Consider the following 26,877-nt stretch of genomic DNA (forward strand, 5'->3'; position numbering starts at 1 on the left):
TTGAGGCATTATCTTCTTTGCTCATAGGAAGGTAAGCTTTCTGTTGAGATCTGTTTGGTCCTTCCAGCTAACCCATCGGTGGGCTTGGGCTGACCTGGGGCATCCAGGATAAGTCCCCCCTAGCCAACTACACTCCACTTACACACTGGTGGAATCAGCCCAGAGCTCTAAGTATTCCTGGCAGTCAGTTTTGGTTTTTTCTATGGGCCAAAGGGATGAGGTCACTATGGCCAGTGAAGTACCACTGCATGATTCATCCGACATCAGCACCCCACTGGAGTGCTCTGACATTCCCAGAGCTTCTCCCAGAGCATCCAGAACCTGGGGTCCCTGCCATTTTTCAAGGTTCTGGAGCTCATTCTCCAGCTCCCTGGATCCCTAGTAAGTAGCTGCCACTTTGAGAAGTATTGTAAGAACTGAGAGGAAAGAGTCCTGGACGGGGGAAACCTCTGAGAAGCCTCTCTCCTGCAGCCCCAGGACAGACCTCGTCATCCCTCATAAAGGCCTTCCCCATGTCTCCAGCAACTGCTTCTCCCCTTGTCCCAAAGCTTTTGCCAGGGTCTGTTAGGACACATTCTGAAGGGCTCCAGGGTTCTCAGGGGCGAGACCTGATTCCACCCTTATGGATGAGCTCACATTTATAGATGAGAAAGCTGAGGCCAGGAGAAGAGAAGTGACATGCCCAAGGTAACACGGTTAATGGGTGTCAGAGCTGGGACCCAATGCACTTTCCCTGCTGGGGCTACTCTGGGAGCTCCTTAACCTCTTCTGATAGACCTTCCTTTCAGGACACCAGTCTCTATACACGCTGCCTGAAGAAATGGTCCTCTAGGCAAAGGGGACTAGTCCTCCCGAAAGTGGCAGAGGCCGGCCTTGAACCAAGATCTGACTTCAAGGCACTGTACTGCCTTCCTTAACCTGTCATTCCGTACACACAAACTATCTTCCAGATTCACCGCATAACCTAAAGCAGTGGGGCAATGGCAATACCCAAATGGAGGGGTCTCATGAGATGTTCAGTGTGACTCCACAAGGACCTTCCAATAATCTAGGAAGTCTTTCCGGGACAGTAGACGTCTGATTAGGGTTTGAGAATCGAGGCCTGGGAAGTGAGGCATGGGGACATTCCCCCAAAGTGTGCTCCTTCTTTGACTGCCGGAATCAGCTGGGAGCCTTTGGGATAACCACTTCGCCTCCCTAGGTCTGTTTGCTTACCTACAACCTCGGGGAGAGCTAAGGGAGATGGTCCAGTTGACCTCCACACGGCCTCTCAACATAACATTTTCCAATCTTGTGAATCAATGAAAGAAAGCGATTTCTCCGTGTAAGCAGGGGGTAGGGGGTGTGGTGTCAGTGTGGAGCGTACCCACTCTCCCCTGCCCTCGGCCGGGTGCCTAATGGTCAAGAGGCCAGGAAACAGGAGCTGGCCAGATGGTGTTTCCGAGCTTTGCCCAGGCAGGGGTCACGGGTTGCTCCCTGGATCACCGGCCAAGTCTTAGAGCAAGAGTATCACTCCTCAGGGATCACAACCTAACACCTTCGAAGGACACTCGAGACTGCAAGGGGACCTCCGAGAATGCTGCCTCCAGAGGAAGCACAGGTACATTTGCCGCATCCGGAGCCCGCAGGGTCTCCCTTTGCTGGCTGGCTGGGGGTTGCTTCAAAGGTTCAAGATGCTGTAACTCCCTTAGTCACCAGTTTCAAAGTAAATGATTCAAGCGCCGTGCAGTGAACACAGCCTGGGGTGGTGGTGGTGGCGTGGGGAACCAAGCAACAAGCCGGGAGTCCCTACTCTACAGCTATGGGACCACCACCACCCTCCCCTACCACCCCGCGCACCTTTACAAAATTTTTTTTAAAAACCTCTTGGCCTTTCTTCCTTCCCCGAATGCTAGTTCTGTTGTGCTCTTAGAGGCCGATAGGATGGATCCTGCCTTCCGGGTGGAGTTTAAATATATATGTATAATTTTGCATGACTATTGCGTCATCGTTGAAGTCGTCGTGGTTCCCCAAGAAGCCTCCGCGGCTTCTTCCAGTACCGGGGCCTTTGGACGCTTCCGGGCGCTGCGGGCACTTGCGCGAGGAGCCCTCGGCTCCTCCCGAGCGCTTCCCTTTCGGCCCCCTCCCCCAGCCTCACCTTCCCTCCCCGCCACCCCCCCCGCCGCAGCTCCGCGGCTCCTCCCCCTCGCCCCCTCCCCAACCCTCGCGGGGAGTCAAGCTAGGGTGAGCGGGCAGGGCCGAGCGGCGGCCTCGGGCGGGGCGCCCGGCGCGGGGCGCGGAGCCGGCGGGCGGGGGCGCGGGGCGGGCGGCCGGCTCTCGCGGAGGCGCCTGGGCCCGCCCTCCTCCGGGGCCCAGCCGGGAGGGGGCCCGGGCCGGCGCGGGGCGGGGAGAGCCGCCTGGCCCCTCCCCTCCGCTGCCCTCCCCAAAGTTGCTGTCTCCCCCGGGGGCCGGCCAGTCTTATGATCCAGCGGATCCTCCTGGGGAGGCCGGGCCGGGGAGAGGGCGCGGGCGCCGAGCGGCGGGGGCAGCGGACGGGCGCGGCGACCGGGGCCCGGGCGGGGATCCGGGCAGCGACCGAGGCGGCGGCAGCGCCCCGGGCCCGCCGCCCCCTCCCCTCGGGCGGGGGGAGCCGCTGCATGGGGCCGGGGGGGCGGCCCTGCTGCGCGGAGCGGCGGCGGCGGCGGCGGCGGACCCCCCAGGCGGGCTGGGGCTGAGCCCGGGGCCGGGGCGGGGGCTCCGGGGGGACCATGCCCGGAGGCCGGCCGGCCGCAGCATGGCTCACGGGCCCGGCGCGCTGATGCTCAAGTGCGTGGTGGTCGGCGACGGGGCGGTGGGCAAGACGTGCCTACTCATGAGCTATGCCAACGACGCCTTCCCCGAGGAGTACGTGCCCACCGTCTTCGACCACTACGCAGGTAAGCCTCGGAACTGCTGACTAAGGGGCCCCTCCCCGGGCCGGGAACTTTGGAGCAACTTTGGCGGAGCCCCCTCGCCGCCTCCCCCGAGCGCGCTCCCCACCCTCTCCGGCGCCTGGCCCTACGCGGGGCTCGCGGCCCCACCCCCAGGCCTCCCCTCCGGCCCTCCTTGTCGCGGGCAGAGGAGACCCGTCTTCCTACCCCGCCCCACCCCCGGCCCAGTCCCGGCTCCCCGCACTTCCCAGCCCTCGGACGCCCTGGGCCGACCTCCTTGACCTTCCCACGGCCTCCTCCCTACTGCCCCAAATCCCCCGGGGAAACACTTGGGGCACTGGGCGAGACGTGGCCAGCGGACTTGGGAGAAGGGAGTGGGCAAGTGGGGCCACATCACACCCCGGCCTCACTGCCACTTAACAGTGAGCTCGGCACAAGGGAAAAGGGGTGACATCTCCCGGGGAGCGCCCGCATGCTTCCGGCTGGGTTGGCATAAGCGGGTCCTGATGGGGAGGGAGATTGCCCCAGACCCTAGATAATCGAGCTTCTCTCCCCGCCCCCACTTCTGCCCTTGCAGTCAGCGTCACCGTAGGGGGCAAGCAGTACCTCCTGGGACTCTATGACACGGCCGGACAGGTGAGTGTCTTGGCCCCTGGCCGACACCCCCTTGCCTTTCCTTAATTCGGGGTGGCTGTACATGGCCTTTGGAAACAGATGTCTAGGAAGGAGGGTGTGTCTTCGAGGGGCCCCTGTGGATCAAGTCTTTATTTCTTTTTTCAAGTCAGCAAATTAGGAAAAGGAAAAAACAAAACCCACACAACCCAACAACAAACCCATCCCAGCCCACCCCATGCGAACCCCTGGGCTATGAAAGTTTTTGCCTGTGTGCTTTCTGTATGGTGCCTGGTGTGTGGGTCCCAACTCCTGTTGCAAAGTGGCAGCGGCCAATCATGAAGCGCCCTTATTTTTAGTTGCAGATGACCAGGTCTCCCCCTCACAGCCTCTGTCTGGTCCCTCATTGGTGAGTGGTCTGCCTGCCTGAGGAGCCTGATTGGTGCGAAATGGCATCATCTAATATGATGGGAAGGCATTTGGTCCTGGTTATGTTTATTACAACATCATTGCACTCTGGGACTCGAGTCCCTGCAAACGTAATTTGTGGTGTTACCAGAGGACCACAGGGAAAAAAAGGAATGAAACAACAATCATCCAGCCACTCCCTGGGGTAGGGAGGAGGAGGAAGGGTTAGGAGTTCAGTATGAGTCTTGGAGGAAGAGCTTCTCCCTCCCCCCGCCCCCAGAAAGGCCAGGTGACTTTGTCTGGGTTTTCTTGGGGAGAGATTATTGTGCAGAAAGAAAATGCACAATCCTCCTGGCAGCCTCTGACCGTTAGCAAATCAGAGGTGGCTCTCCTCTCTGTCTCTGTCCCTCTTCCCAGACCCGCTTTTGCTGTGGGGCCGGGATGATTGCGTGTGATGAAGTTTTACAGAATCCAGCCCTGTGATTAGACATGGGCAGAAGTTTCCACGTGGCATGCAGACTTGAGTCCTTGAGGACATGGGAACAGCTGAGGGGCTTAGAGAGTGCTCTGGCAGATGTCCGGTAGTACAGTTTCCTTATCCATGCGATGGGTTTCAGAACATTCCCTGTTCGTATATTATATGCCAGATGCTTAGTACTGAGCCTGGCACACTCGGGTAGGTGCTTAATAAAGGGGAGCTATTCTTTGCAGCTTTTCTAGATTTGGATTTCAGAATTGTGGCTCCAGGTTGGATTCTGAGAAATGCCTTATGGAGGGTGTCTTGATGGGGCTTCTGGTTTCTAAACTGTTAAGTTAGAGGAGCATCTGAGGATAGAGAAACTGTTGGCAGCGCAAGGTGCCCGAGGCTGTCCCCCTTCACCAAACCGACCCAAGTCACTACAACCAGTCCTTAGCTTGCCAGGGCCCCTTCGGGCTGCCTGCCTCGTAGCTGTTACTTATTCTATCGGAACGTATGGAGGGCAAGAGGCAGAACACAGTCCATTAAGTAAAACCAACTTTTGAGCCGTACGGTTGATAAATAACATTTATCGTTGGTTGAAAAGGAGGCCGGATTTTAAATATCGTCTCTAATTTTAACTGCTCTCACTACCACCTCTTCCCTTTTCTCCTTTAACTTGTCACCATGACCATTCATTTGACCACGAGCCCTATTCAACAGGATGTGTGTGTCAGACCTGTTCTGTGCACCTTCAAACCCAACTAGTATTTACTGAGTTCCTTCTGCGTATCAGGCATGGGGCGGCCACGTGCAAATATTCTTCTCTCCACAAAACAACCCCATGAGCTAAGTGGTATTCTAGCTCTGCAGATGGGGAAACTGAGGCTCAGAGAAGGTAGGTAGCTGACCTCAGGTCACACAGCTACTGACAGGTATTGTTGGGATTAGGACATGGGTCTGAATTTGCCCCAGTTTGAGGTGGTTATACACACAGGAAGCCACGGGAGAGGCCGAGATGCCACCTGGGTTGAATGGATTCCTTGTGGGTCTGTAGACATGGTACCTGGAATCTGGACAGCCATTCTCTGAACGGGGGTTGTATGCTACTGCTGCAGAGGAGAGAACTCAGATCCAAATCATCACCTGAAGTTGGATCCACTCACAAAACCAGGGCTTCCCATAAGTCCTCATGATTGCTGTGTCCCGTGGCGATTGTAAGACACATTCCAAATGGGATCAAACTATTAGGAAGGTTCACATATTCCTGTTTTCACCCAGTGGTGGGACACCTACTCTGTTGACCAAGATGTGTTTTAAGGCCCCTTGGTGTTTTTCCCAGTGTCTGGAACTTTTCCTTTTAGATAAAAGTTAGTGATAATTCATCTTTCAGCACTTAACGGGTTTATTACTAATAAGCAATCTTAGCAATGTAATCATCAAGGAGATTAAATGAGGAGTGCCCAGTGTATGCCTAGCACGGTGCTAAGCACCTGGGGATTACAAAAGAATAAATTTAAGATAGGGATCTGCCATGGCTGATGATAGCATAGAGAGAAGGATCTGAACCAGATACCTGTTCATGTGTGTTAAATAGGAGATGCCTGTGTTGTTCTTGGTCATTAAGATCTCGTGCCTCTATGAATCAGCATCAGATTAATCTACGATAACAGTAATGGTCGATAAACACACAGACATGCATACGCACATGTGTACATACAGAGAGACCTTTTGAAGCCTCACGGACAGCAGAGAAAAGCCCACGGGCTTTGGAACCAAAGAGGCCCGAGCTCAGATCTCCAGCTTGCTATCCTAGTCATGTGATTCTGGCTGTACCTAACCTTTGTGATCTAGTAAAAACGTGGATAATTCAAAACTTTGCTGCAGTGTCGTAGACTGGCCTAAACTGTTTAAGGTATGTAAAAGTGGCTGGCACTGTTCTTCGCTCATAGAAGATGGGTATAAATATTACAAGAAATGATAGTACTGCACTCCGGGCAGTTTTGTTGGGGGCAGGGGGTCACGGGCAGAAGAGACTAGTGTATTATGTCTGCAGTTGACAGAAATTCCACGAGATGCCAGATGCTAGAACCTTCTCACCCGGAGGTATGGAGCCAGCTCGTACTTCAGGAGTCCCACAGTCCCCATCACTGGACCCGTGGACGCAGTCCAGTGCTCCCTGCTCTAAATGCCCTGTGGTATCAGATGGTCACCTTTCTCCGTCAGAGCCTGCGTGCCCAGTGACGGGAGAAAAACTTAGAAGAGCTAGGAGTCCAGTGTACACTCGGAGAAACAAGTGGGGTCTGTAGGTTTCAGCTGACTCTACTTTGGGAGGTAAGAAGGGCTAAAGAGGAAGCGCACAGCCTTGGAAAACGTCACTTTCTCTCCATAATCTTGGCTCAGAATGGTCACTCGCTGTATTTGAATAACAGAAATCGTGCCTCCCTTGGGTGGAAACTTCTAGTCTTTGTGCTTGCTCTTGGTATCCTCTTTGACCCCAGTCAAGTTCAAAGCTAGAGGTAACATTAGCCCAATTTACACATTAGGGAACATAAAAGATGACTGTCATAGATGACCTTTGGCCTTCTGGAGGAGGTCGCTTCCCCCTTGGCCTCTGTGGCTGTTGGCACAGAGAGAGAGAGAGAGGATGAATGAATATGAATGTGAGTGTGCTTTAGTCCCCATCATGTGCTCTTCTGGGCACATCCCTCAACATCCCCAACACACTTGGCCGAAGGGAAGCCCCCCTCTCTTGGCCAAGCCCAGGAGCGGCCCTGACATTTTGACTGCCCAGCATTTTGGAGTGGAAGTTGAGGGCCGTGGTGGCTTCCTCCTCCCCGGGGCCTGGTGGAGGGGTCTGGCTTCCGGCCTGGGCCTTGGTGGAGCTTCTCCTTTCTTGCCCGCCTCTCAGGACTTCAGTGTGGGTTCTGCAGCAGCCCCATTGCCCACCAGGGATGGACGGGACAGGCAGTACTTTCCCTCCTGCCTCTGTGCTGTTTGGAGCTCAGGGGAAGTGGGGAGAGCTCTCGCTCTCTGTGCAGATGAGCAGCCTGGCAAGCTGCTCTTGAGCAATGGGCTCCAGGCTGATCTCTTAATCCTTGGCAGGAAGGCAGAACTTGATACCCTAAAGGGGGAAGGACTGGCGCCCAGTTTATCCCAGGTCTCAGAATACCCGCTCTCGGGAGGGTGTGTGTTGGGGATGCGTTTGGGTTCCCTAAAGTTCCAGATTTAGCCACTGCCTCAGTGTGTGGAAGTCCTTATGGATGCTTTTGGGTGTGGTGTTGCTGAAACACACACAGGTTCAAGGATGCATACATGAGAGCTATAAATATCTTTAACTTAGGTGTCCCTGGGGTTGGCTTTTCAGTGACAAGTGAGATCTGTTTCTTACTTGACATAGCCCAGCAGCTGTGGCTGCCCTTCAAGCCCTCTGGGGAACCAGGGAAGTACCTTCCCTCCAGAAAGGAATCTCCAGGGGAGGCAGCCATGGAATGCCCCACCTTCTGGGTTTCTTGGGGTGGCAGGCACCTAAGGGCCTTGTAGAATGGGAAGGGGCCAGGGGGAGGGCCACGGTTTGCCACTCATCAGGCTCCTCCTCCTTCAGGCAGGCATCCTCCCAGTACCAGTCTACGAAGGTAGACTCTTGCCAGATGAGGAATTTGAGAGTGAGTAGGCTTATGGAAACTAGACAGAGATGTAGTTAGGAAAAAGGTTTTCCTTCCTTTGGAGGGGGCCTGCAGGGCACGTCGGTAGGGCTTAGGAAGCCCCCACTCACATTACGCAGGCTCCAGGGGCCAGCAGCCCCCCACTGCATCCCGAAGAGCCCAGAGAGCAGAGTTTGGGAGGAGCCCCAGAGTTCCTCCCCAACACAGCTTCAACAGGTGAGCTGCTGGCCCTAAGCATCCTGGTTTCCCTTAGTAACCTACTGTAGATTTGTCATCTGTGCATTTTCCCTAACCTTTTTAGAAGCTATTTATATCTCCAGCCTGCACCACATTACACAGAATTCTGGTTTCCTCCTCTGCGTTGGGAAGGTGGATGGCCTTTGTTGGCTCCAGAGCTTCTGCAGTGACTGAATGTCCTATGCTCCCCTTGTTGTCTCTCTGATATGGGTTTGGGCTGTGTCAGCTCAGATCGTGGTCGTGCAGACAGGAGCGCCGGGGTGGGAGCAGTCTCCGTCAGCTCTCGTTGGTTTTCTGTTTGTGTGCACATGGGCCCTGTCCCCTTCCTCTGATCTGCCTGGCTCTTCCACAGCTGTCATGATTGTCTTGAGGTTTACTGACATTTATCGGATGGGAACCAAAGCTTCCCAGCAGGTGTATCCGAAGCGGGTGTTACAGATGTGCTCAGATCCCAACCTCTTAGCTCTGGGAGGGGCGGGGGGCCGTGTGCAGCCTCAAGGGGCCTGGGCATATGTTGTCATTTCTGTGTGTGCCAGGGTATGAAAAAGGTGGGCAGCAGCATTTCACAGCTCATGGGTCGGAGGCCTTATGGGGAACTGGGTGTTTGCGGTTTTGTTGTGGAATTTAGGGTTTCAAAGACGAGACCTAGTGGTATTAAAACAAGAGAGAACAAAGCAGCTTTCCACGGGGGTATCAGTTTCCAGCAAGGACACACGTGCTGGCAGCAGTCGGCACTACCAAGAGGCTGCCAGTACAGAAGAGCGAACTGCAAGGAGGAGGGAAGAGGAGATGTTACAACGAAATGAAGCCCAAGACCACACATGTCTTTAAAAACTGAAATTGGTGAGTCTCAGCTGGATTTCCTTTCACTCGGAGGGACTTGGTTTTGCCCTAATGTGGCAAGCTCAGTTCAAGGAGCAGCTTTCCTTGCCCTCAGCAGTTTGCTGTTCCTCTTTTAGTTTCTGGCAGGCCGCTGCTCCGTCCGAGGAAGCGCGGGGAGGCCGGCCGGGGAGGCTGCGCGGCGGCCACGGCCGGTTCATGGGAGCTCTCCCGGGGCTCCCCAAGGAGAGTTCTTCCAGATCCCCTGCCTGCCGGGCCCTCTGGGGCTGTTTCTTGCTCTCTCTGAGCTCCGTGAGGACTGACTGTCTTTTTCTCCTCCCCGATTCCAGCACTTAGTCAGGTACTTGGGGCACGGAAGGCATACAACAAATATTTCTCAGACTGAGCTGATTTTTCTTTGGCTGTCAGCTCCTTTCTGCAAAAAGGTTAACCCGAGACTAAGGTGAGAGCCCTTAGATGATAGCTTCAGGCACAACCCGTTGGTTGGAAAACAGCTTTAATACAGTTGAAGTCTCCAAGGGTCAGAAGAATCCCAGGCTCCAAGGGATGCAGCCGGCATCCATTATACTCCCACCGAGAGCCTGGGGGCTTAGCGGTCACCAGTGGGCCTGTCCCCCAATACTGTCTCTCAGGCTCAGGCCTTTGCAACTTTCCTGAGGCCTCTCATGTCTGGGTCCCCTGAGGAGGAGGCCGCTGAGCCACGGAAGTGTGGGTTTGGGATTCTCCAGACCAGCTCTGGATCCCGGCTCCTCTTCTCTGTGGCTGGAAGGCCATGGGCCAGCCGGGTCCTCCCTCCCTGCGCACTGGGGAGGTAATGTCTGCCTCCCGGGTTGCAGTAAGGATTAGAGATGGTGCCTGTAGTCACCACGCATGGCGGCTGAGAGTGATGGTCCAGGCCAGCGTTGGGGGCCCACACCTGTTCAGCTCAGGCGCTGTTGATGCAGTGTCTGCTCCGTGTTCTGTGGGAGCAGACAGGAGGGGGTCTGATTGCCTACACAGCTGGGAAAGCTCATCCTGTGAAACCGAGTGCTTCATGGTCCCACCCCAGAAGAGGTGGCAGGGCTGCGTTTTGTGGAGGGCGTGGGCTTGCGGGAAGAGGTGGGAGAGACTAGAGTATACTCGTGGCCCCTGTGAGCCCCCACGCTGCACTACCAGGGCCCACTTCCCAGCGAGGGTCTTCACCTCTTGGAAATTCAGTGTTCTCATCTGTCAAATGGGGATGGTAGATGTACCTCCTCGCAGAGTCATTGGATCAAACCAGAGCTTCCCAGCTCTCGGGCTCAAGGTGGCGGGGTAGGGCCTGGGACAGGCAGCCCCGGGCTTGGGCTGTCCCTTCCAGGGGGAGCCATCCCACCTCAGCCACTTCACTGCTGGCCCCTCCACCCCACCGTGTGCACAACTCATGATCTCCCTGTCCCGTGAAGTGAGACGGGGGCGGAGCATTGGATTAAACGAGGTCAAGCGGGCAGAGGGTCACGGGGAGCTCGTATTCTGGGTGGGGGGGGGAAGAGCGTGGGGAGCACAGGACAAGGGGGTGTCCCAAATGTGTCTGTATGGACCCCAGATCCCGTATCAGTGTCGACTTGTGGAGCAGGGCTGATCATTAAATTACGGAGTGTTTCACCCGGTAACTGACAACTTAGTAATCAGAGAGATATTAATCTGGTGCTGTGTTGCTTGTTGATTTTAATAGAAAGAACAGAAAGTGGGGGGGGGGGGGAAGGGACCTTATTGTTGTCACCGTCTTCTTGTCGAGTGACTGGTGGGAGTAGGGGACCAGCCGCCTCTCTCCCGATCCCAGACTTGCCAGCCCTGCCCAGATTCGGGGTAGAATCTGGGGTTTACTACCTACACCCTCCCCGCCGAGTGGCATTTTCACAGAGTGCATAGCATGTTGCATTTGGTTCCTCCCAGAGGCCTCTCACCTGCTCTGTGAGGAAAGGAAGCAAGTGGGTTTGCCTCCATTTGTGGGGTTAGGGAGGTTAAGCGACGGGTTCCAGGCCACGAAGCTGCTGGAAGGCAACAGCAGGCTGCCCCTCTCCAAGCCCTGGGTTCTTTATGTTAAATTACTCATGCTAATCAGCTAGATGGTGTTAAATGTCTCTTTTACATCGCATGTATTCCGTTGTTGAACGTTTCCTGCAAGAAGGACATCCCAAGCGCATCGCTTTTCTAGATAGAAGAGCTGATGGAATTGTCTGTAGGTGGACCGGTGGGGGCTCCTGCTAACGTGGCCCCCCTAAACACCGCCCCCCGGAAGTTAAGGGTGTTTTGTCAGTGTGTTCATTAATGTACACTCCTGCTTCAAAAGGGGCCTTCCCCTGGGTGGTGCAGGTGGCTGCTGCCTGTGAGGGTCTGGAAGCAGCTCAGTGCTGTTTGCGCACAGGGAAGGGGGGACCGGGAAAGTTCTACGCTGACTTCAGCTGACTCCTTCCTCCCCAGCCCTTTGCGTCTTCGCCCTTGTTTTTGGCCTGCTAGCCTTGACTTGACACGAGCTTGCTATCTGGGGGCTGCTGGGCCGGGCAGCTTTGGCCTGCCAAGGTGCCTTTTCTGTCCCCATAGGGGCTGCCCTAGGCCTTCCTTTCCTCCCTCTGAGAGTTCCTATTTAGGTGAAAGCTGTTTCCAAGTGAAGCATTTCCAATCTGTCCCACTTACAGCTGAATATTCCCTGTTTACAACCCGAGGCTGCCTCTCCCACTCCTGCTCATTTTGCTCGCCTTCCTGAGCTGTCCCCATTGACAGCAGGTCTGCAGGGACCCCCTTTCCTCCTGCCCCTGCGTTAGCCACCCCACCCCCCATGGCTGTCAGGACGAGCTGAAAACCTTCATGCGGTCTGTCAGCAAACAGTCCCGGAGAACCACAGCTAGATCGGAGAACCACAGCTAGATCGGGACCTGGTGAGGGGCAGGGCTTACCAGGGAGAGGCCAGGCATAGGCCCTGCCCGGAGGAGGAGCTCCCAGTTCAGTGAAGGGGTAGGGCCCACACCCAGTGATGGGAGGGGAGCCGCTGCCTGTTCACGGAGTGGGGGCGGGGGGGGCCCCCGAGTGGGCCCGGCTCTGTCCATAGGAGACCAGCTACTCCTGGGAGCTCAGCTCCATAGGGGTTCTCCAAGTTGATTTGTTGGTGCAGAAAGTGCCCAGATTGAATTCTTCCATGTACTAGATGCTCAGCAAAAGTTTGAATTACTGCCCTGGTTCCCAAATGTGCTCCTTGAACCGAAACCCATCTCACAGGAACTTGTTAGAAATCCGGTTTCTTAGGCTCCACCGCAGACCTCCTGAATCCGAAGCTCTGGGACAGCTCTGTCACAGCGGACCCTCCGGGTGATTCTGATGCGGGCTGAAAAGTCAGAGCCACTGAGTTAATGAATGTTTGTATACTTACTGTCCCCTCAGAGCAAGCCGCCTCCCCTCCGCCCCTCCCCTGTCCCCCCACGCCCCCCCACACCACATACACACACCACATATATACACACATACTATATACATACACACCACACACACACACACATTTACATGACACACATAGACACACACACACACCCCCTACACATACACATGCACACATCCCCCCCAGACTTACATGCATACACTGTACATACTGCGCACACACACACACAGACATCACACACACACACCCCCACCTCGTACGCTGTCCCTGGAGTACAGGGAACATAATTTATTCACTTTTTACCCCCCACCCCACCACATACACCTCCACACACCCTATTTCTAGTTTTTTGTTGTTTTTTTTTTTAAGATTTTATCTATTTATTTGAGAGAGAGAGTGAGAGAGAGAGAGAGAGCACAAGAGGGGGGAGCGGGAGAGGGAGAAGCAGACTCCCTGCTGAGCAGGGAGCCCGATGGCGGGACTCGATCCCGGGACTCCAGGATCATGACCTGACCCGAAGGCAGTGGCCTAACCAACTGAGCCACCCAGGCGCCCCCTATTTCTAGTTCTTTACACAGGGCTGGGACTCTCCGTATTTGTTGGGATGAATCGAAGCCACCTACTTAGCTTGTCTGGTGCCGACGGGGCCAAGGGCACTATCAGAAGAAATTTGAAACAGAACTTCCTAAGCTGCCCTTGACTCCACTGATGTGCTGTCTGGCCCAGGGCTGTGCACATAGTAGGCTCCACTGGTATTCCTTGATGAGGTCCAAGTGCCAAGGCATTTTGTCTCCTGTGCATTAAGTGGCTAGACAGATTGGGGCCTGGGCCCTGCTCTGTTCACTGTAGCTGAGGTTAGCACTCCGGGTGGTGACAGACCTGCCCCCGAGGACTAGGCCAGTTTGGTGTGTGCTAAATTAGTTCCAAAGCAACAGATGGGCTATGACGTCCTTTTGTATTAAAACTCCTCAGGCAGGTCACCAGGAGCGGTTGGAGGAAGGGCTGTTACTCAGACATGCATCTCGGCCGTAATTAGTCTGGCTGACCAAAGCTTTCAGTGTAAGTGTCCTCTTCCATTCTCCTGGCTGGCCGACCTTCCTTCCTTCCTTCCTCCCTCCCTCCCTCCCCTCTCTCTCCCTCCCTCCCTCTCTCTCTCCCTCCCCCTCCTCTCTTTCTCTTTCTTTTTTTCCAAACTTGTTTCAGTATAGAAAAACCATCCTCTTTCACATGGCATAATGGTTGGGATTATAAATGTGTTGGCTCAAATTATGCCCCCTCTAAGAGCTGCCAGGGAAGGAGAGAGAACATTTACTCCTGAAGGTCCAGTTCAATTAAAATAGAAGCTTACTTTTCAGCTTACTTTTCAAAGGGCTGTCTTTGAAAAGGCACTTTTCCCAGCTTAATCCAGCTTACTTTTCAAAGGGCTGTCCTCCCCAGTGAGCTGGCTCAGGGCTCACATTTATTATCTTAAGGTGTTTCTAGTGGGCTCTGGCTCTGGAGGGATGCTGGATGTGAGGGGCAAGAGGCGAGAGAGGTGGCAGGGTCCCTGCTTCCTTCAGACCTGCGGTGGGGGTGTGTAAAGACTGAAGCCTTCATCCAGGTCTCTGTCCAGCCTGCGGAAAGTGAGAAGGTCCTTCTGAGGTTGATGCACCCTATGACCTCCTTCCTCCTCTGTGACTCCAGCCATCTTGCAGTTGAACCCTTTCTTTGAATTTCAATGGAGAAATTGTCTAGAGGCCACAGTCTAGCATTTGGTCTTATTCATGCAGAACTCTTTCCTCGGCACCCAGATTATAAGCCCCCAGAGGGGGACTACCTGTGGTGCCCAGCACTTAGCACGAGGTTGGGGGATCCCAGCAGGAGCTAGGTGAGCGTGAGATTTAGGGGACTCTGTTGGAAAGATTATTGTGGAAAGAACCTTTCCAGTGAGGACAGCTCTGATCTGTCTGGACATTATGGAAGGTCTTTAAAATCAGATTATAGGTGGTCATTCTAAAGCATTGCCCATTTAAGCATAATAGAATTCATTTCTTAACCCATAGAGCCCATTAGCAGAAAGGCTGCCAGGTCTATCTGGATAAAATCTTGACCAGGATGTGAACTGTTCTCCAGCAAGTCTGGATCTATACGAGTCTGGCAGTGTGTTTTATGTCAGGTGTCCCTCCAGAGTGTGTCCTGTGGCACTCTGTTAGCTGCAGGGGGAGGGGAGAGCGAGTGGGTTGACTTGTTCAGCTCGGCCTGGAGAGGAGGGGACACACACATGCTGCCTGCTCCCCTGCGGGGAGCTGTGACATCCTGCTGCTCGACCTCACAGAGCAGTGTGGAAGCATCACAGCCTGGGCAAGCTGGTGTTACAAAGCAGGGGATTCCTCAGAAATTCCTCATGGACCAAACCGTTGGGTGTAGAAGTTTTACTTCTTCCTTCTCAAAAATTGAGATATAACTCACATTCAGTGGATTTTATATATTTACAAAGTTGTGCAACCATCACCACTATTTAATTCCAGAACATTCTCGTCATCCCCCAAAGAAACCCTATACCCATTAGCAGTCACTGTCCATTCTCCTGTCTCCCCCCCAGCCCCTGGCAACCACTAAACTACTTTCGGTCTCTATGGACTTGCCTATTCCAGACATTTCATAGAAATGGAATCGTGCCCTATGCAGCCTTTTCTGTCAGGCTTCTTCCCTCAGTGTAATGTTTTCAAAGTTCATCCATATTATAGAATGTATCGGTAGTTCATTCCTTTTTATGGCTGAATAATCCTTGTCTTTCCTTTTTATTCCTTTTTGTCAGCCTTTATTACAGGGGCACTCTGCCCCAGGCTCTGGGAACCCGTTTTTGGGTGCCGAGGCAGAAAGTCAAACTCTGTTGCACGTGCACCCCTCGCGCTGTCTTCACCCTTGCCTCAGGGAGGGGTGGAGCTGGTCTCCCGTCTCCCCTTCCAGGCTCTGGTTCCATCTGTACCTCTGTTCATAGTCTCCTGACCCCCACCCACACCTTTATATCTTTAGTCACCAGATCTAAGAGTATCTGTTAAACACACGTGAGGTGAGGAATCAAGACCCATCAGATAGGCATTTAGAGTCCAGTAGGAAGAGAAGATGTATACAGATGACCAAAACACAAGTAGAAATGGGATAGAAAAGAAAGAGAAAAGCAAGCAGTGTAATGTGCCAAGAGAAGGTGGAAATGGTAGAACGTGAGGGGTGACATAAAGGTGTCTTGGCCACTTGCCCAGAGCCTCACAGATGGTGGGGCCATTGGGATTCAGAAACACAATCCAGGCGCTCACGGATCATTGGTTCCATGGGTCTGATTTGTGTTAACTCATAAGAGATCCAGACATAAACGAAGTTGCCAGAGGATTCATTTACCATGTGGTCTCGGTGGGAAAATAGACACAAGACATAAACCAAAAGCTCACAAAAGAAGCAGAGCATATTAGTAGTTCCCCCCCCCCCACCGTCCACGGGTTTGCTTCCCGAAGCTTCAGTCACCTGTGGTCATCTGCAGTCCGGAAGCAGCCTCCTCCTGACATACCATCAGAGGGGCAGTAATATCCTAACGCTCCATCACAGTACTGACTTACGTCCTCTCCTCGCTGCATCTCATCACGTGGGCTACGCATCTCACGGCATCCCAAGAAGGAGGGCAAGTACGGCACAGTAAGATATTTTGAGAGAGAGACCACTTTGCATAACTTTCATTATGGTATATTGTTTTATCTCATTATTAGTTATTGTTGTTAATTTCTTACTCTACCTGATTTATAAATAAACTTGATCATAGGTATGTGTGTGTAGGTCTAGTAGAGGGTTCAGTACTGTCTGCAGTTTCAGGCATCCACTGGGGGTCTTGGAATGTATCCCCGTGGATAAGTGGGGACTATAATAGCCAGTGAACATACAATACGCAGAGATATGCAAATAAAACCTTTTTATTTTACCTATCAAGTTGGACAAGATGGGAAAAATTGATACCCAGGCGTTAGGGAAGCTGATGCTCTGTGCACCACTGTTGGGAGTAAAAACGGACCCAAACTGTTGAGGGTTAATTTGGTAAAGATCACTTCAGTGATTCATTTCTATGAATTTACATGCAGGAAGCATCAGAGTACACAGAGATTTACATAAAATTATTTTTTCACAATGAATTTTATAATAGTGATAAATTATGAACACATCAATGCATAGTAAAAAGGGATTTGTTAAATGATAGCATGATGTGTATTAGGATAATCACAGCCATTAAAAACTGCTTTCAAGGGGCACCTGGGTGGCTCAGTTGGTTAAGCATCTGACTCTTGGTTTTGGTTCAGGTCGTGATCTTGCAATCGTGGGATCAAGCCCCACATCAGGCTCCGTGCTCGGGAAGGGGAGTCTGCTTCGGATTCTCTCTCTCTCTCAAATAAATAAATAAAATCTTAAAAAAAAAAAATCTGCTTTCAGCAAATATTTAAAGACGGTGAAAAGGCTAATGATGTGTTATGTGTGGAAAAGGATTAAAACTATATATATATATAGCATGATTACAACTTTGAAAAATACCCATGAATGTCATATGTGAAGAAAAAAATTGGAACAAAACTGTCAAAATATTAGTGTTTGGCTCTAGGTGGTGATATTGAATATATTTAGAGATTTACTTCTCGGGGCACCTGGGTGGCTCAGTCGTTAAGCATCTGCCTTCGCCCAGGTCATGATCCCAGGGTGCTGGGATCGAGCCCCACATCAGGCTCCCTGAAATTTCACAATCATGGGTTTTGGAGTAGGGTCTAGCTGGCTATCGTGGACCCTTTCAATCTGGAACTCATGTCCTTTGGTTCTGAGAAATTTTCTTGGTTTATTTCTTTGATCTCTTCATTTCCAGTTGATCTTTTCTATTACACTACAACTCCCAGTATTTAAATGTGGGAGTTCTTGGGCTGGTCCTCTAATTTTTTTTTAATATTTGTCCCCTGTTTTTGCTCTATTTTGGGGAGAGTTCCTCCATTTTATCATCCACCCCTTCTATTGTTTCTTTAAATGTGATTCTATTGTTAATTTTTAAGAGCCTTTTCCTGTTCTTTAGACGTTCCTTTTTTTTTCCCCTTTGGCATCTTCTTAGTCTGGTTTGTTTTGCTTTTTTGATTGTCTTTTCCAATTTCTCTGAGGATATTAATAATAGTTACTCAAAACTTTTGTTCCCTGCATTGTATCACATTTTGATCTGTCTTTCATGGTCGTTCCTCAGAGGTCCACTCGTCCACTGGGGCATGTGGGAAGCTCTGCGTGTGAGCGAAGCTGGCTGACTCTGGTCCTTACTGAAGGTCAGGGTTTCCCCCCGTCAGCACTCTCGATATTTTGGGCTGGAAAATTCTTTGTTGTGGGGAGCTGTCCTGTGTACGGTAGGATGTTTAGCAGCAACCGTGGCCTCTTCCCACTAGGGAGGTGCCTGACCCCACCCCAGCCATGACCATCAAACATGTCTCCAGACATTACGGAATGTTCCCTTGGGGCACCATCACCCCTCACTAGCCCTGACACCCGCAGTTGAGAACTGCTAGAGGCGAGCTGCCGGGGCCTTTTCACTGGGGAATCTTTAACATCAGATTTTGGTCTCTCCCCTTGGGCTACTCATATTCCTTAGAAAGGAATCTTCCTCTCTCCTGTCTGAGGGGTTCACGCACAGCTGCCACTGTTCTGGGAAGGGAGTGCCGGAAGCAGAGTAGGGGTCTTAATTTTTAGCATGTGTCCTGACCTTGTGTTCAGTGTGTTCAGCTGGACCTTGCGTCCCCCCCGCCACCCTGATCCAGGGAGCCCTCTGTTCTACCCTCTCCAGACACTAACTCCCCCTGCCTTTTGCCGGGGTTCGGGAGAGTGCTCACCATGATAGAGCATGGAACCTGGAATTTAAGTGCTGCATAAGCAGACTCACTTCATCCCCTTGTTGTGGCTCCAGCTTCAATCCACCTGCAGGTGAACAGGCCGCTGCAGTTCCCACACCTTCAGGGGGTTGTGTCTTTAGGGGCTTCCTACCTTTCCCCTCATTGCTGCCCTTCTGAGTCTGCTAAGTCAAGTCCCACTCGTTCTTCTACCTCCCAGCTTCTAGAATTGTTTTGCTCTTGTCTCCTTTCCTGTTTGCTTTGTCCCTCTGGCTTTATGCCTTTTGTCTTTCTTTTTTTTTTTTTAATTACCATAATGTTAGAGGATTTGGGAGCAATCAGAGATAAATGCACGTGTTCAGTTGGCTGGGATTTAACTAAAGTCATCGCGTTTTTTTTTATATAACTAGAAAACAGAAATATGAAGAACAAAGTTATAGTGATAGATATTCTTTCCGGTGCCTGCTATCCATTGTAGCTTTCCTTAGCATCATGGGACTTGGGAAAATGAATTCAGAAGAGGCTTGCTTGGGATGGAGGCTGTGGAGCACACAGAATTAGAAATCTTAGAGGAAATGTATATTTTATCCGGGCCCTAGAACCCAGTGATGAACTTTTCCTTCCACACGAGAGTGTGGCTTTCTAGTGACCGGGCTGTGTGTGTCCACCACGGCCAGCGTCTTACCGTCGGCAGAGCTAGGTGGACGCTGAGATTCTAATTGTGCAGTTTCTCCTTTGCTGGACTCTGTGTAGAGTCTGTGTAGACCACGACTTTTCAGTTAACCTATTTTTTCAGCCAGGCCAAAACACACTGTATTAGGTTACGGCTTTCCTTAGTTACATTCTAGTCCCCTTGATTGGATTTGGGTGCTTTCCAGTGTGACCCATACTGCAGATGACTAATAACAGTTACGGTTTGATTTTCATTAACCTAATTCTCAAAATGCAGCCTTATGTCGGATTATTAGGGTGTCCTACCATAGTTCCCCTTGATTTATTCACCATACCTACAGGTGTTAATGACAGTGGGAGGCGGGCAGGAGCACTTCCAGCTCTGGGGACAGGCAGTTTTCTTAGGAGAGAAGATGACACCTGTGTATGGGGTGAGGAGGGGACACAGGTAGGACAAGGTACCCCAGGCCAAGAGAAAACACAGAGGGAGACGCACAGGCAAGCAGCAGACTGCCTCCACTGGGTGGTCACCAGGGAAGCCGGTAGATGTAATAAGTTAGGAGGGAATCGGCCGTCCGCCGTGGCTAACCTCCAACACCAGGCTGAAGGGCTTGGACTTTCTAAGGGGTGCCATGGGGGGGCCAGGGAAGTCTTCTGAAGGTCTATGCCACGGTGGCAGACTAAGAGAGAAACATTAGGTCGTGTGGATTTTTCCATGCAGCCTTTTCTAGTCCTCAAGGGCGGACGAATTGTCTCCCCTCTGAATTCCTGTGCCCCTTAGCACATACGTCTCCTGTCATTAATTCTGTGCCTACATTTGAGGCCTTCTTTGGACTTGTTGATCCACATTTAGCCACATTTCGCCACAACAACCACCTTATGAGGTAGGTGATATTATCTTCCTGTCCTGCCTTTTTTTTTTTTTTTTTTTTAAATGGATGAGAAAACAGACCCAGAGACACTGAAAGAACTCTTAAGGTTACACGCACGGCCCAAGAGCGGCAATGCTGGGCCTCAGACCAGGCCCTGCGGCTCCACGTCTGCAATTCAGTTTTCTAGGGCCTTCCCCCTGCTGCCAGTGTCTTACTAGATCGCCTAAGTCAGCCGGTGCCTCCCTGAAGGGCGAGGCGTGCTTTGATTTTCCAGGCAGCACATGACACATGCAGTGAAGGAGCTGAGGCGCTGGACTGGGGGCTCCGACAGGACTCAACTGAGGGGGAGCACGGGGTGAGCTCGGAGCGGGCACCGCGCAGGTCCCTGTGCAATCTGACCAGACCGTAGGGCCACGCCTCTAAGACTGAAAACCACGCTCCCCCCGCCCCGCCCCACCAGCCAGCCCCCCTGCCCCCCGCCAGCCCCCCGCCCCACCCGACTGTCCCACCACTTCAGCTGGTGCCCGGGGAGGGCGGGGTCACAGCACCTGTCCCCGCGCTGCCTCCAGGGTTCCGTGAGGATACCCGAAAGAGAACGGATGCCTGGAACCACGGGAATGACCACGTACCTGGTGCTTTTCTCCCCAAGTTTCGCTGTTGCCAGCTTCCTGGTCGGCCGGGAGCCCTCCGTCTCTTTAATTTCGTTTCCCCGGCTCCCAGTTTGCTCCCGCACATGCCCCGGCTGCCCAGCCAGGTTCTGGGCAGTGGGAGCGCCTGCTTCTGGGTTGGCCGAGCCTCTCGGAACACACGGGATTGCTGGTGCAAACGTGCGTCCGGCTACCGTTTCACAGCGAGCCGCCGAAAACTGCCCGCGGCTGTCTGCGCCGCGAGCCTGCAAGGCCCCGGTGGCCGTGCCACCGCCCACGTGCAATGCAGTTTCAATAAAATGCATAACTCTGCCCCCAAAGTGGCTGAAACTGAGTGCAGAAGGGGCCCCACCGGGCATGGCCATAAGCTAGCAGCCACCACGTCTGCCGGGAGCCTTTCCTACTGTATGGAGCTCATTCTCATTCAGCCTTCCCGACGACGCTTAGTCCATTCTGTAGGTAAAGGAAAGAAGTGGGAAGTAACACAGCTCGGAAGCCTGTGATTCAGAGATTCAAAAAGTCTGTGTCCAAAGCCTACGATCTACAGCCTGGTCAAAACAAAGGGGCCAGGAGGGGCCTAAAGTAGTTGTTAGGACGGCAGTCCTGCCTCACTTCTGCCCCACTCTCCTGGGCCTCTGGACGCGGGATGAGCTTCTCCGAGCCTCGGCTTCCTCCTCTGTCAAGTGGGAGCTGCCCGATCTCATAGGCTAGCGGTGCAGGGTCAGTGGGGAGCTGGCGTTGGCGTGAGAGTGGGAGCAAGCCGTGCTCCTCAGGTCTGGGAAGTGAAATAAGGCTGGAGCAAGGTGGTGCGATTATGTGCTACGGGCCTGGCGCACTCTGTCGGGAACCTTCCGTAGTCCAGAGCTGGAGTGGGGCAGGTGAAGGAAGTGATGCAGGACAGGTAGAGTGGGGGTAAGCCGTGCTCAACACCGTGGAGGAGTGTAGTGATCTAACTCAGGTCCCGAGGAGTTGATGCGTTGGGTGTTTCTGCCCTGTGCAGCACCTCTCTGAATTTCAAAGAAATCTGAGTGTGCGTGTATGTGTCTGTGTGTATACGTGTGTGTGTGTGCACGTAGGCACAAGGGCCCTGCTTTACATACTTGTGGACCTGTGTGTATTTTTCTGAAATTAAGGTGAAGCTGATAGAACATAAAGTTAATCATTTTAAAGAGCACAATCCAGTGGCATTTAGTACATTCACAGTGTTGCACAACCAGCCCCTCGATCTAGTTGCAAAACTGTTCATCACCCTAACGTAAATTGTGTGTGTTTTTTCAAGGGTCTGTTCTGTGAAAGTGTATTTGTGAACTACATTAGGTTGTCCTGATTTAACTGCCCGCCCAGAAGTCTTCCTCGTCTCAGATGGCAGATTGCACCGTCTGTTTGGCCAAGGAGTGTGGTTCAAGTACTCAGATTCCAAATGGGCCTGGTAGTCATAGTTTAACTCCTCTGTGCAGTTTGGCTGCCTCATTCTGGACATGGAGAAAACCAGCATTTCAGGCTTAATCAGAGTGTAGTTCCTGGGGTCTTCTCTTGCTGCTTGGCTGCTTGTTTTCTAGTACATTAAAAGCCCAGGAGTAGGTATATATGTCAATGAGTGTCTTCAGGCTTCGCAAGCGTCTTCCCTGGCCTCCGAGGCAGAGAACGGCAGGTGTTAGTCCACAGCTGAGGAAGATTGTGCTTCCCCTGTATTTGGCTCGTCTCTAACTCCCAGTTCTCTGTTGGCTATCTGTGCTCCATGTGTGGTCCCCCGAACCCCGGCTGTGGGAAGCCCAGGTGATCTGTAGCCCAGATGTTGATGGGCCCCTGGCAGTGTCAGTCCTGATACTCACATATGACTCCCTCTGTGTGGCTAGTCCTGGGGTAGCATACTCCAGTGTGATACAGGGACCACAGCACTGGCTGATGTAGAGGGGAGTCCCCAAATAGTCTCCATGAGCTGCAGAGATGGGGCCAGTGAGCGGCAAATCCTTATATACTGATGGGAGTGGATGGGAGGAGGGAGAGAAAGAGACGAAGAGGAGCAGCAGAAGACGGAGGAGGGGGTAGCTACCTTGGATGATCTAGGGAATACTTCATTGTGATCAGACTTCTTGGGTCCTGTACCCACCCAAATATCAGTGACCACGACCCAGGGGGCAGGGAAGGAGCCCCTTGGAACATCCAGGGGCTACTTCATTCTGATTGGACAACTTAGGTCAGGTGCCCACTCCGGAGCCAATGGCCGTGGCCGACCGTGGTGAATGGAACTCCATGATTGGCTGAGTCTAACCAGGAATTCTTCTAGCTAAGGATGGACTCCGAGGCCCTGTAGGCATGCGTCGGGGTGGAGGAGAGATGGGTCTGAACTAAGTCAGTTTTAGGAAGGGAGGAAGTAGAAGGATGCTGGGTAGGCAGTCAACAATACCCCCCTTCCCTAGGTAAAACAGATGTCCAGACAATGAAAAAAAGGCCGCGGTGAAGAGCAGTAGCAGGGCCTAACGTGCTGAAAGTATCTCGGTCTGAGGCTCTGCTACGTCAGAGCTCCGTTGTTTGGTGGGCGGGGTGGGACCCCTCGGTGCATCACAGGAAAATCGCCCTGCTCGCAGGAGGCGGTTTGATTCTTGGCTGAGGGCGGTGCCAGCAATGTTGCTGGAGAATTCAGACACTTGATCCACCTTCTGCAGCTCTGTAGCCAGCCCAGTGCAAGCCAGCCGCGATCTGGCTGCAGTGGACCTTTTGGACTTCGCCTTCCCACACAGCACCCTCGTTCATTCAACAGGAATTTAGTAAGCAGCTACTATAAGCCACGCTTTGAACTGTCCCCTGCCCTCAGGGGGTCTGTGGAGGATACAGATAAGGAGGGAGGCAGTCCAGTTCTAGCACAATGGCGGGAGGGGCCCAGGGTGCTGAGGAAGCACAGAGCAGTGGGTGCTTAATCGGAATTGTGGGTTCAGAGAAGGTTTGCTGGATGCAGAGATTTTTAGACCAGAGCTTGGAAGATGAGTAGGAGCCGCCCAGGTAAAGGAGTCTGGGAGGGGAAGGACAGTGAGGGGCTGGGCAAGGGCTGTCTTACTGGGTATCGGGTCGCCTCCGGGTCTGGCTCGGGCCTGATTGCATGGTGGTATCTTGTCCTGAGATGAGGAACACAGCAGGAGTTGGACATTTGAGGGAGAAGAAATGATTGTAGTGCAGAAATATCGAATTTGGGATGCTTCTGATTCAGCTAAAAGGAAGCGTCTAGACCTAGGTCTGACACTCAGAAGGCAGAGAACTCCTCCACATACACTTTTCTGACTGTGTACTTGACATCTCAAGCTTAACACATCCAACACTGGCCTCTTGAGTTTTCTCCCTCATGTGCTTCTCCACCCACAGGCTTCATCATCCCTGTCCAAGACCATCCATCCAGCTTAACAAGCTGAACCCTGGATTCTTCCAGAGACCTCCCTGACCTTCAGCCCCACATCCAGCCCCTCGCCGAAGCCTGAGTCCATTTCCAGGGTAGATCTAGAATCCCCCGTTTCTCTAGCTGTATCATCTTCTCTTGCCCGAATTACTGTAACGGCCTTTCTCCGGTTCTCCTGTCCACCTCTAATTCATTCTCCACAAAGCAGCCTGAGTTGCTTTTTAAAAAAACAAATTACATGACCTTTTTTCCCCCTGAACCTTTCCATAACTTTCCATTGCAGTAGGTTCTGATGGTCCAGGATGGCTCCCTCTCCAACCCTACCTTGTCTGTCACTCTGGCCTTTTCCCAGGACCTCAGTTGTCTGTCAGGGTGATTCTGCTTCAGGGCTTTTGCACACACTGTCCTCTATCTGGCTCCTTAAACTGCCCCCCCCCACCCCAGATCTCAGGTTGGATGTCTCTCCCTCCAAGAGGTCTTTCCTGACCCCCCAGACTGAATCTGGCCTCCCTGGTTATTCTCTCTCCCAGTACCTGGCTCCTTGTGTCTCAGAGCAACTATCCCGATTTGCATTTCTCGTCACTTCGGTCTCATTTTGTTAAATGCCTGGCTCAGTGCCTCAGCTGTATCAGACCCATCTCCCCTTTTTATAACAAACATGTCTCCCTTCCTCATCCTCAGATGAAATCTACAGGAGGTGTACTCTCTACACATCATTTTAAATCAAGGTAACATCTTACGGTGTGAAGGAGAATAAAAGGAAAGTAATTCACAATAAAAATATTTATTTCAGCATTAAATTCCTAAGTTCCCAGGGCTGAGTACTCCACAAATCACAATGAAGTAGTCAGATGCCTACACCTACAGCTGGAATTACCATGAATGCCCAGCTATCGAGGTTGACGAATATAATTGTGTTTTATTGGTGGTTCCACGCTAAGAGCGAGATTGCCAGGGCCGTGCAGTTTTCTACAAAGGTAAGCAGTTCCTATAATGTTGTGCACGAAATAAAGTACAGTCTACCTTTCTCCTTCAATTTGCACTGAAATTACCTTCCTAGAAAATTCATGAAAACCGTGCAACAAATACTTTGTGCTTTTATATACAACAGAGTTAGGTCCTGGATTCAGGTGATTATACAAGGGTCTTTCATGTTCATGAACGCCTGGCAGTAGACTCACCAATCCTGTGGGACCTGGGTCCGTTTTTCATTACACAGGTTATATAGCATGCTGGCTCCCATCCCTAAATGCCCGTAGAGGTGTTGACCATAGAAACACCCCCACGTCTCCAAAAGATCCCCCAACATGGAGCAGTACTGCCCGAGCTGAGAGGCCCTTGCCTTCGCTCTGTTATCCTGCGAGCTCATGAGGGCCGGGGCCGTGTCTGTTTTTCACCGTAGTCCACACAGTGCCCGGCTGTGGCTGGGTACTTGGTGGGACAAATGAATGAACAAATATTCCACCGCCGTGAACTTTGTGCCGAGAAAACCCGAAAAGAAGTGTCCTGCATGGGAGTGTGTCCTGACATTTACCTTCTTTCTGCATGCCTTAGGCCAGCTGACCTCCGTTTCAGTGAAAGAGACTTGTAATTAGAGCCGCCGACGATGTAGAATTTCAGCTCTAAATCCTTTACAACAAGGGAAGTCACCTCGCTGTGCACAAAAGAAATCGCACCAGCTCTGAAGTTGTGGTTTGTCTTTTTTTGGAAAGTCAGGCGTGTGTGTTGAAGAGCTCAAAACACTTGACCAGCTCTCTCATTTATCTTAACATGTGTGTGCTATATTTATTCTCCCTTCACAGATGGGGAAATGAAGCTCGCCGAAGGGCCATATTTAGCCAAGTCTTGATCCTCTGCCTTGTGGGGTCAGTGCAGATAAAACAGAATCCTAGAGCTTGATTGCTAGCCAGTAGTTGAAACCTCCTCCCACATTAAATCTGTTACTAGGGCTGCCCCCGGGGGTGAACAGTGTTAGGCTGAGCATTTTGAACTCTGTGATGTGCCCATCCAGGGCAGGCCTCTCCTTTTGGAGATGAGGAAGTGTTGGGTCGTGAGGACGCGGTCAGACAGAGCACACTGTCCTTCTGCTACCCCATGCCTCATTTTCTCTCCTTTTTCTCCAGCCCATCTGAACAGGACTTAGGATCAGTCAGGCGGTCAAAAGGAAGATAGTGATGGAACAGAGGCCAAAGATCTGGTTCACTAGCTCTCCAATAATCGTTAAATTAATTGGAAGACTGACTTAGTACGAATCAAAGTACATGAAGATGACAGTTGCCAAAAATCAGAAGCTAACCCTTCCATTTCAAGAACTTTTTCACTAACAGCTACTTGGGCCGGTGATCTTACAAATTATACCACTTCACAACCGAACTAAAGATCAAAAAATACTAATAATAAAGCCAAATATTTGGAAACCTTTTGAAAACATTGACCTCTTAGGAATTTATAGCCCTTTAACAAAATTCTTTCTCCTTCCCCAGTGCTCTTTAGTTTAAGGAGAGGGGGGCGAATTCAATAAACTCATCACTGATGCTTGTTGAACCAACTTAACAAAATGCTCCCCAAAGGGACCCAACCCAGCTTCCTTGAAAGACAGTTATTTTCGGGGTGGGGGGGCTAAAAAATGATGTTTTCATTTCACAGAGTTAAATGCAAAATGAGCTCAAAAGGTGACCCAAAAACTACACAAAGGAGACGGGGCTTCACAGACTACTATTACGGAGAATTACCGCAGAAGTGGTTCTAAGTTGGATTTCTCACAAAACACTTTTCATCTTCAGAAGCTAGCTGCAGTGCACGTGGCCTCTCGGATTTGGGAGAGCGCCCTTTGCGGGGTGGAGTGTTCCCAGAGCCAGGCCTGATACCTATTTTGGGCTTCTTCGTAGAAACACATGTTTGGATAGAGGTTG

The 26,877-nt window shown here is 52.0% G+C and overlaps 1 protein-coding gene and 1 long non-coding RNA gene across 4 annotated transcripts in view; one reads left to right on the top strand and one right to left on the bottom strand.

Moving 5' to 3' along the window:
• The window catches only part of LOC145723890 (uncharacterized), a 1,084,435-nt gene that overhangs the window by 740,016 nt on the left and 317,542 nt on the right, over nucleotides 1-26,877 (bottom strand). The window lies entirely within an intron of this gene.
• Nucleotides 2,373-26,877, top strand: part of RHOQ (ras homolog family member Q) — a 36,454-nt gene continuing 11,949 nt past the window's right edge. Inside the window, exons 1-2 of one of the 2 annotated variants that reach the window (XM_081833513.1) lie at nucleotides 2,373-2,915; nucleotides 3,487-3,545. In XM_081833513.1, the coding sequence (XP_081689639.1) occupies nucleotides 2,774-2,915; nucleotides 3,487-3,545 (201 nt within the window). In that variant the 5' untranslated portion in view covers nucleotides 2,373-2,773. The remainder of the gene's footprint in view (nucleotides 2,916-3,486; nucleotides 3,546-26,877) is intronic. The other variant, XM_081833512.1, reaches the window with a different exon arrangement.

Source organism: Leptonychotes weddellii, chromosome 10 (assembly GCF_054177405.1).
Source record: "Leptonychotes weddellii isolate Sample4059 chromosome 10, ASM5417740v2, whole genome shotgun sequence".
NCBI classification, from domain to species: Eukaryota; Metazoa; Chordata; class Mammalia; order Carnivora; family Phocidae; genus Leptonychotes; species Leptonychotes weddellii.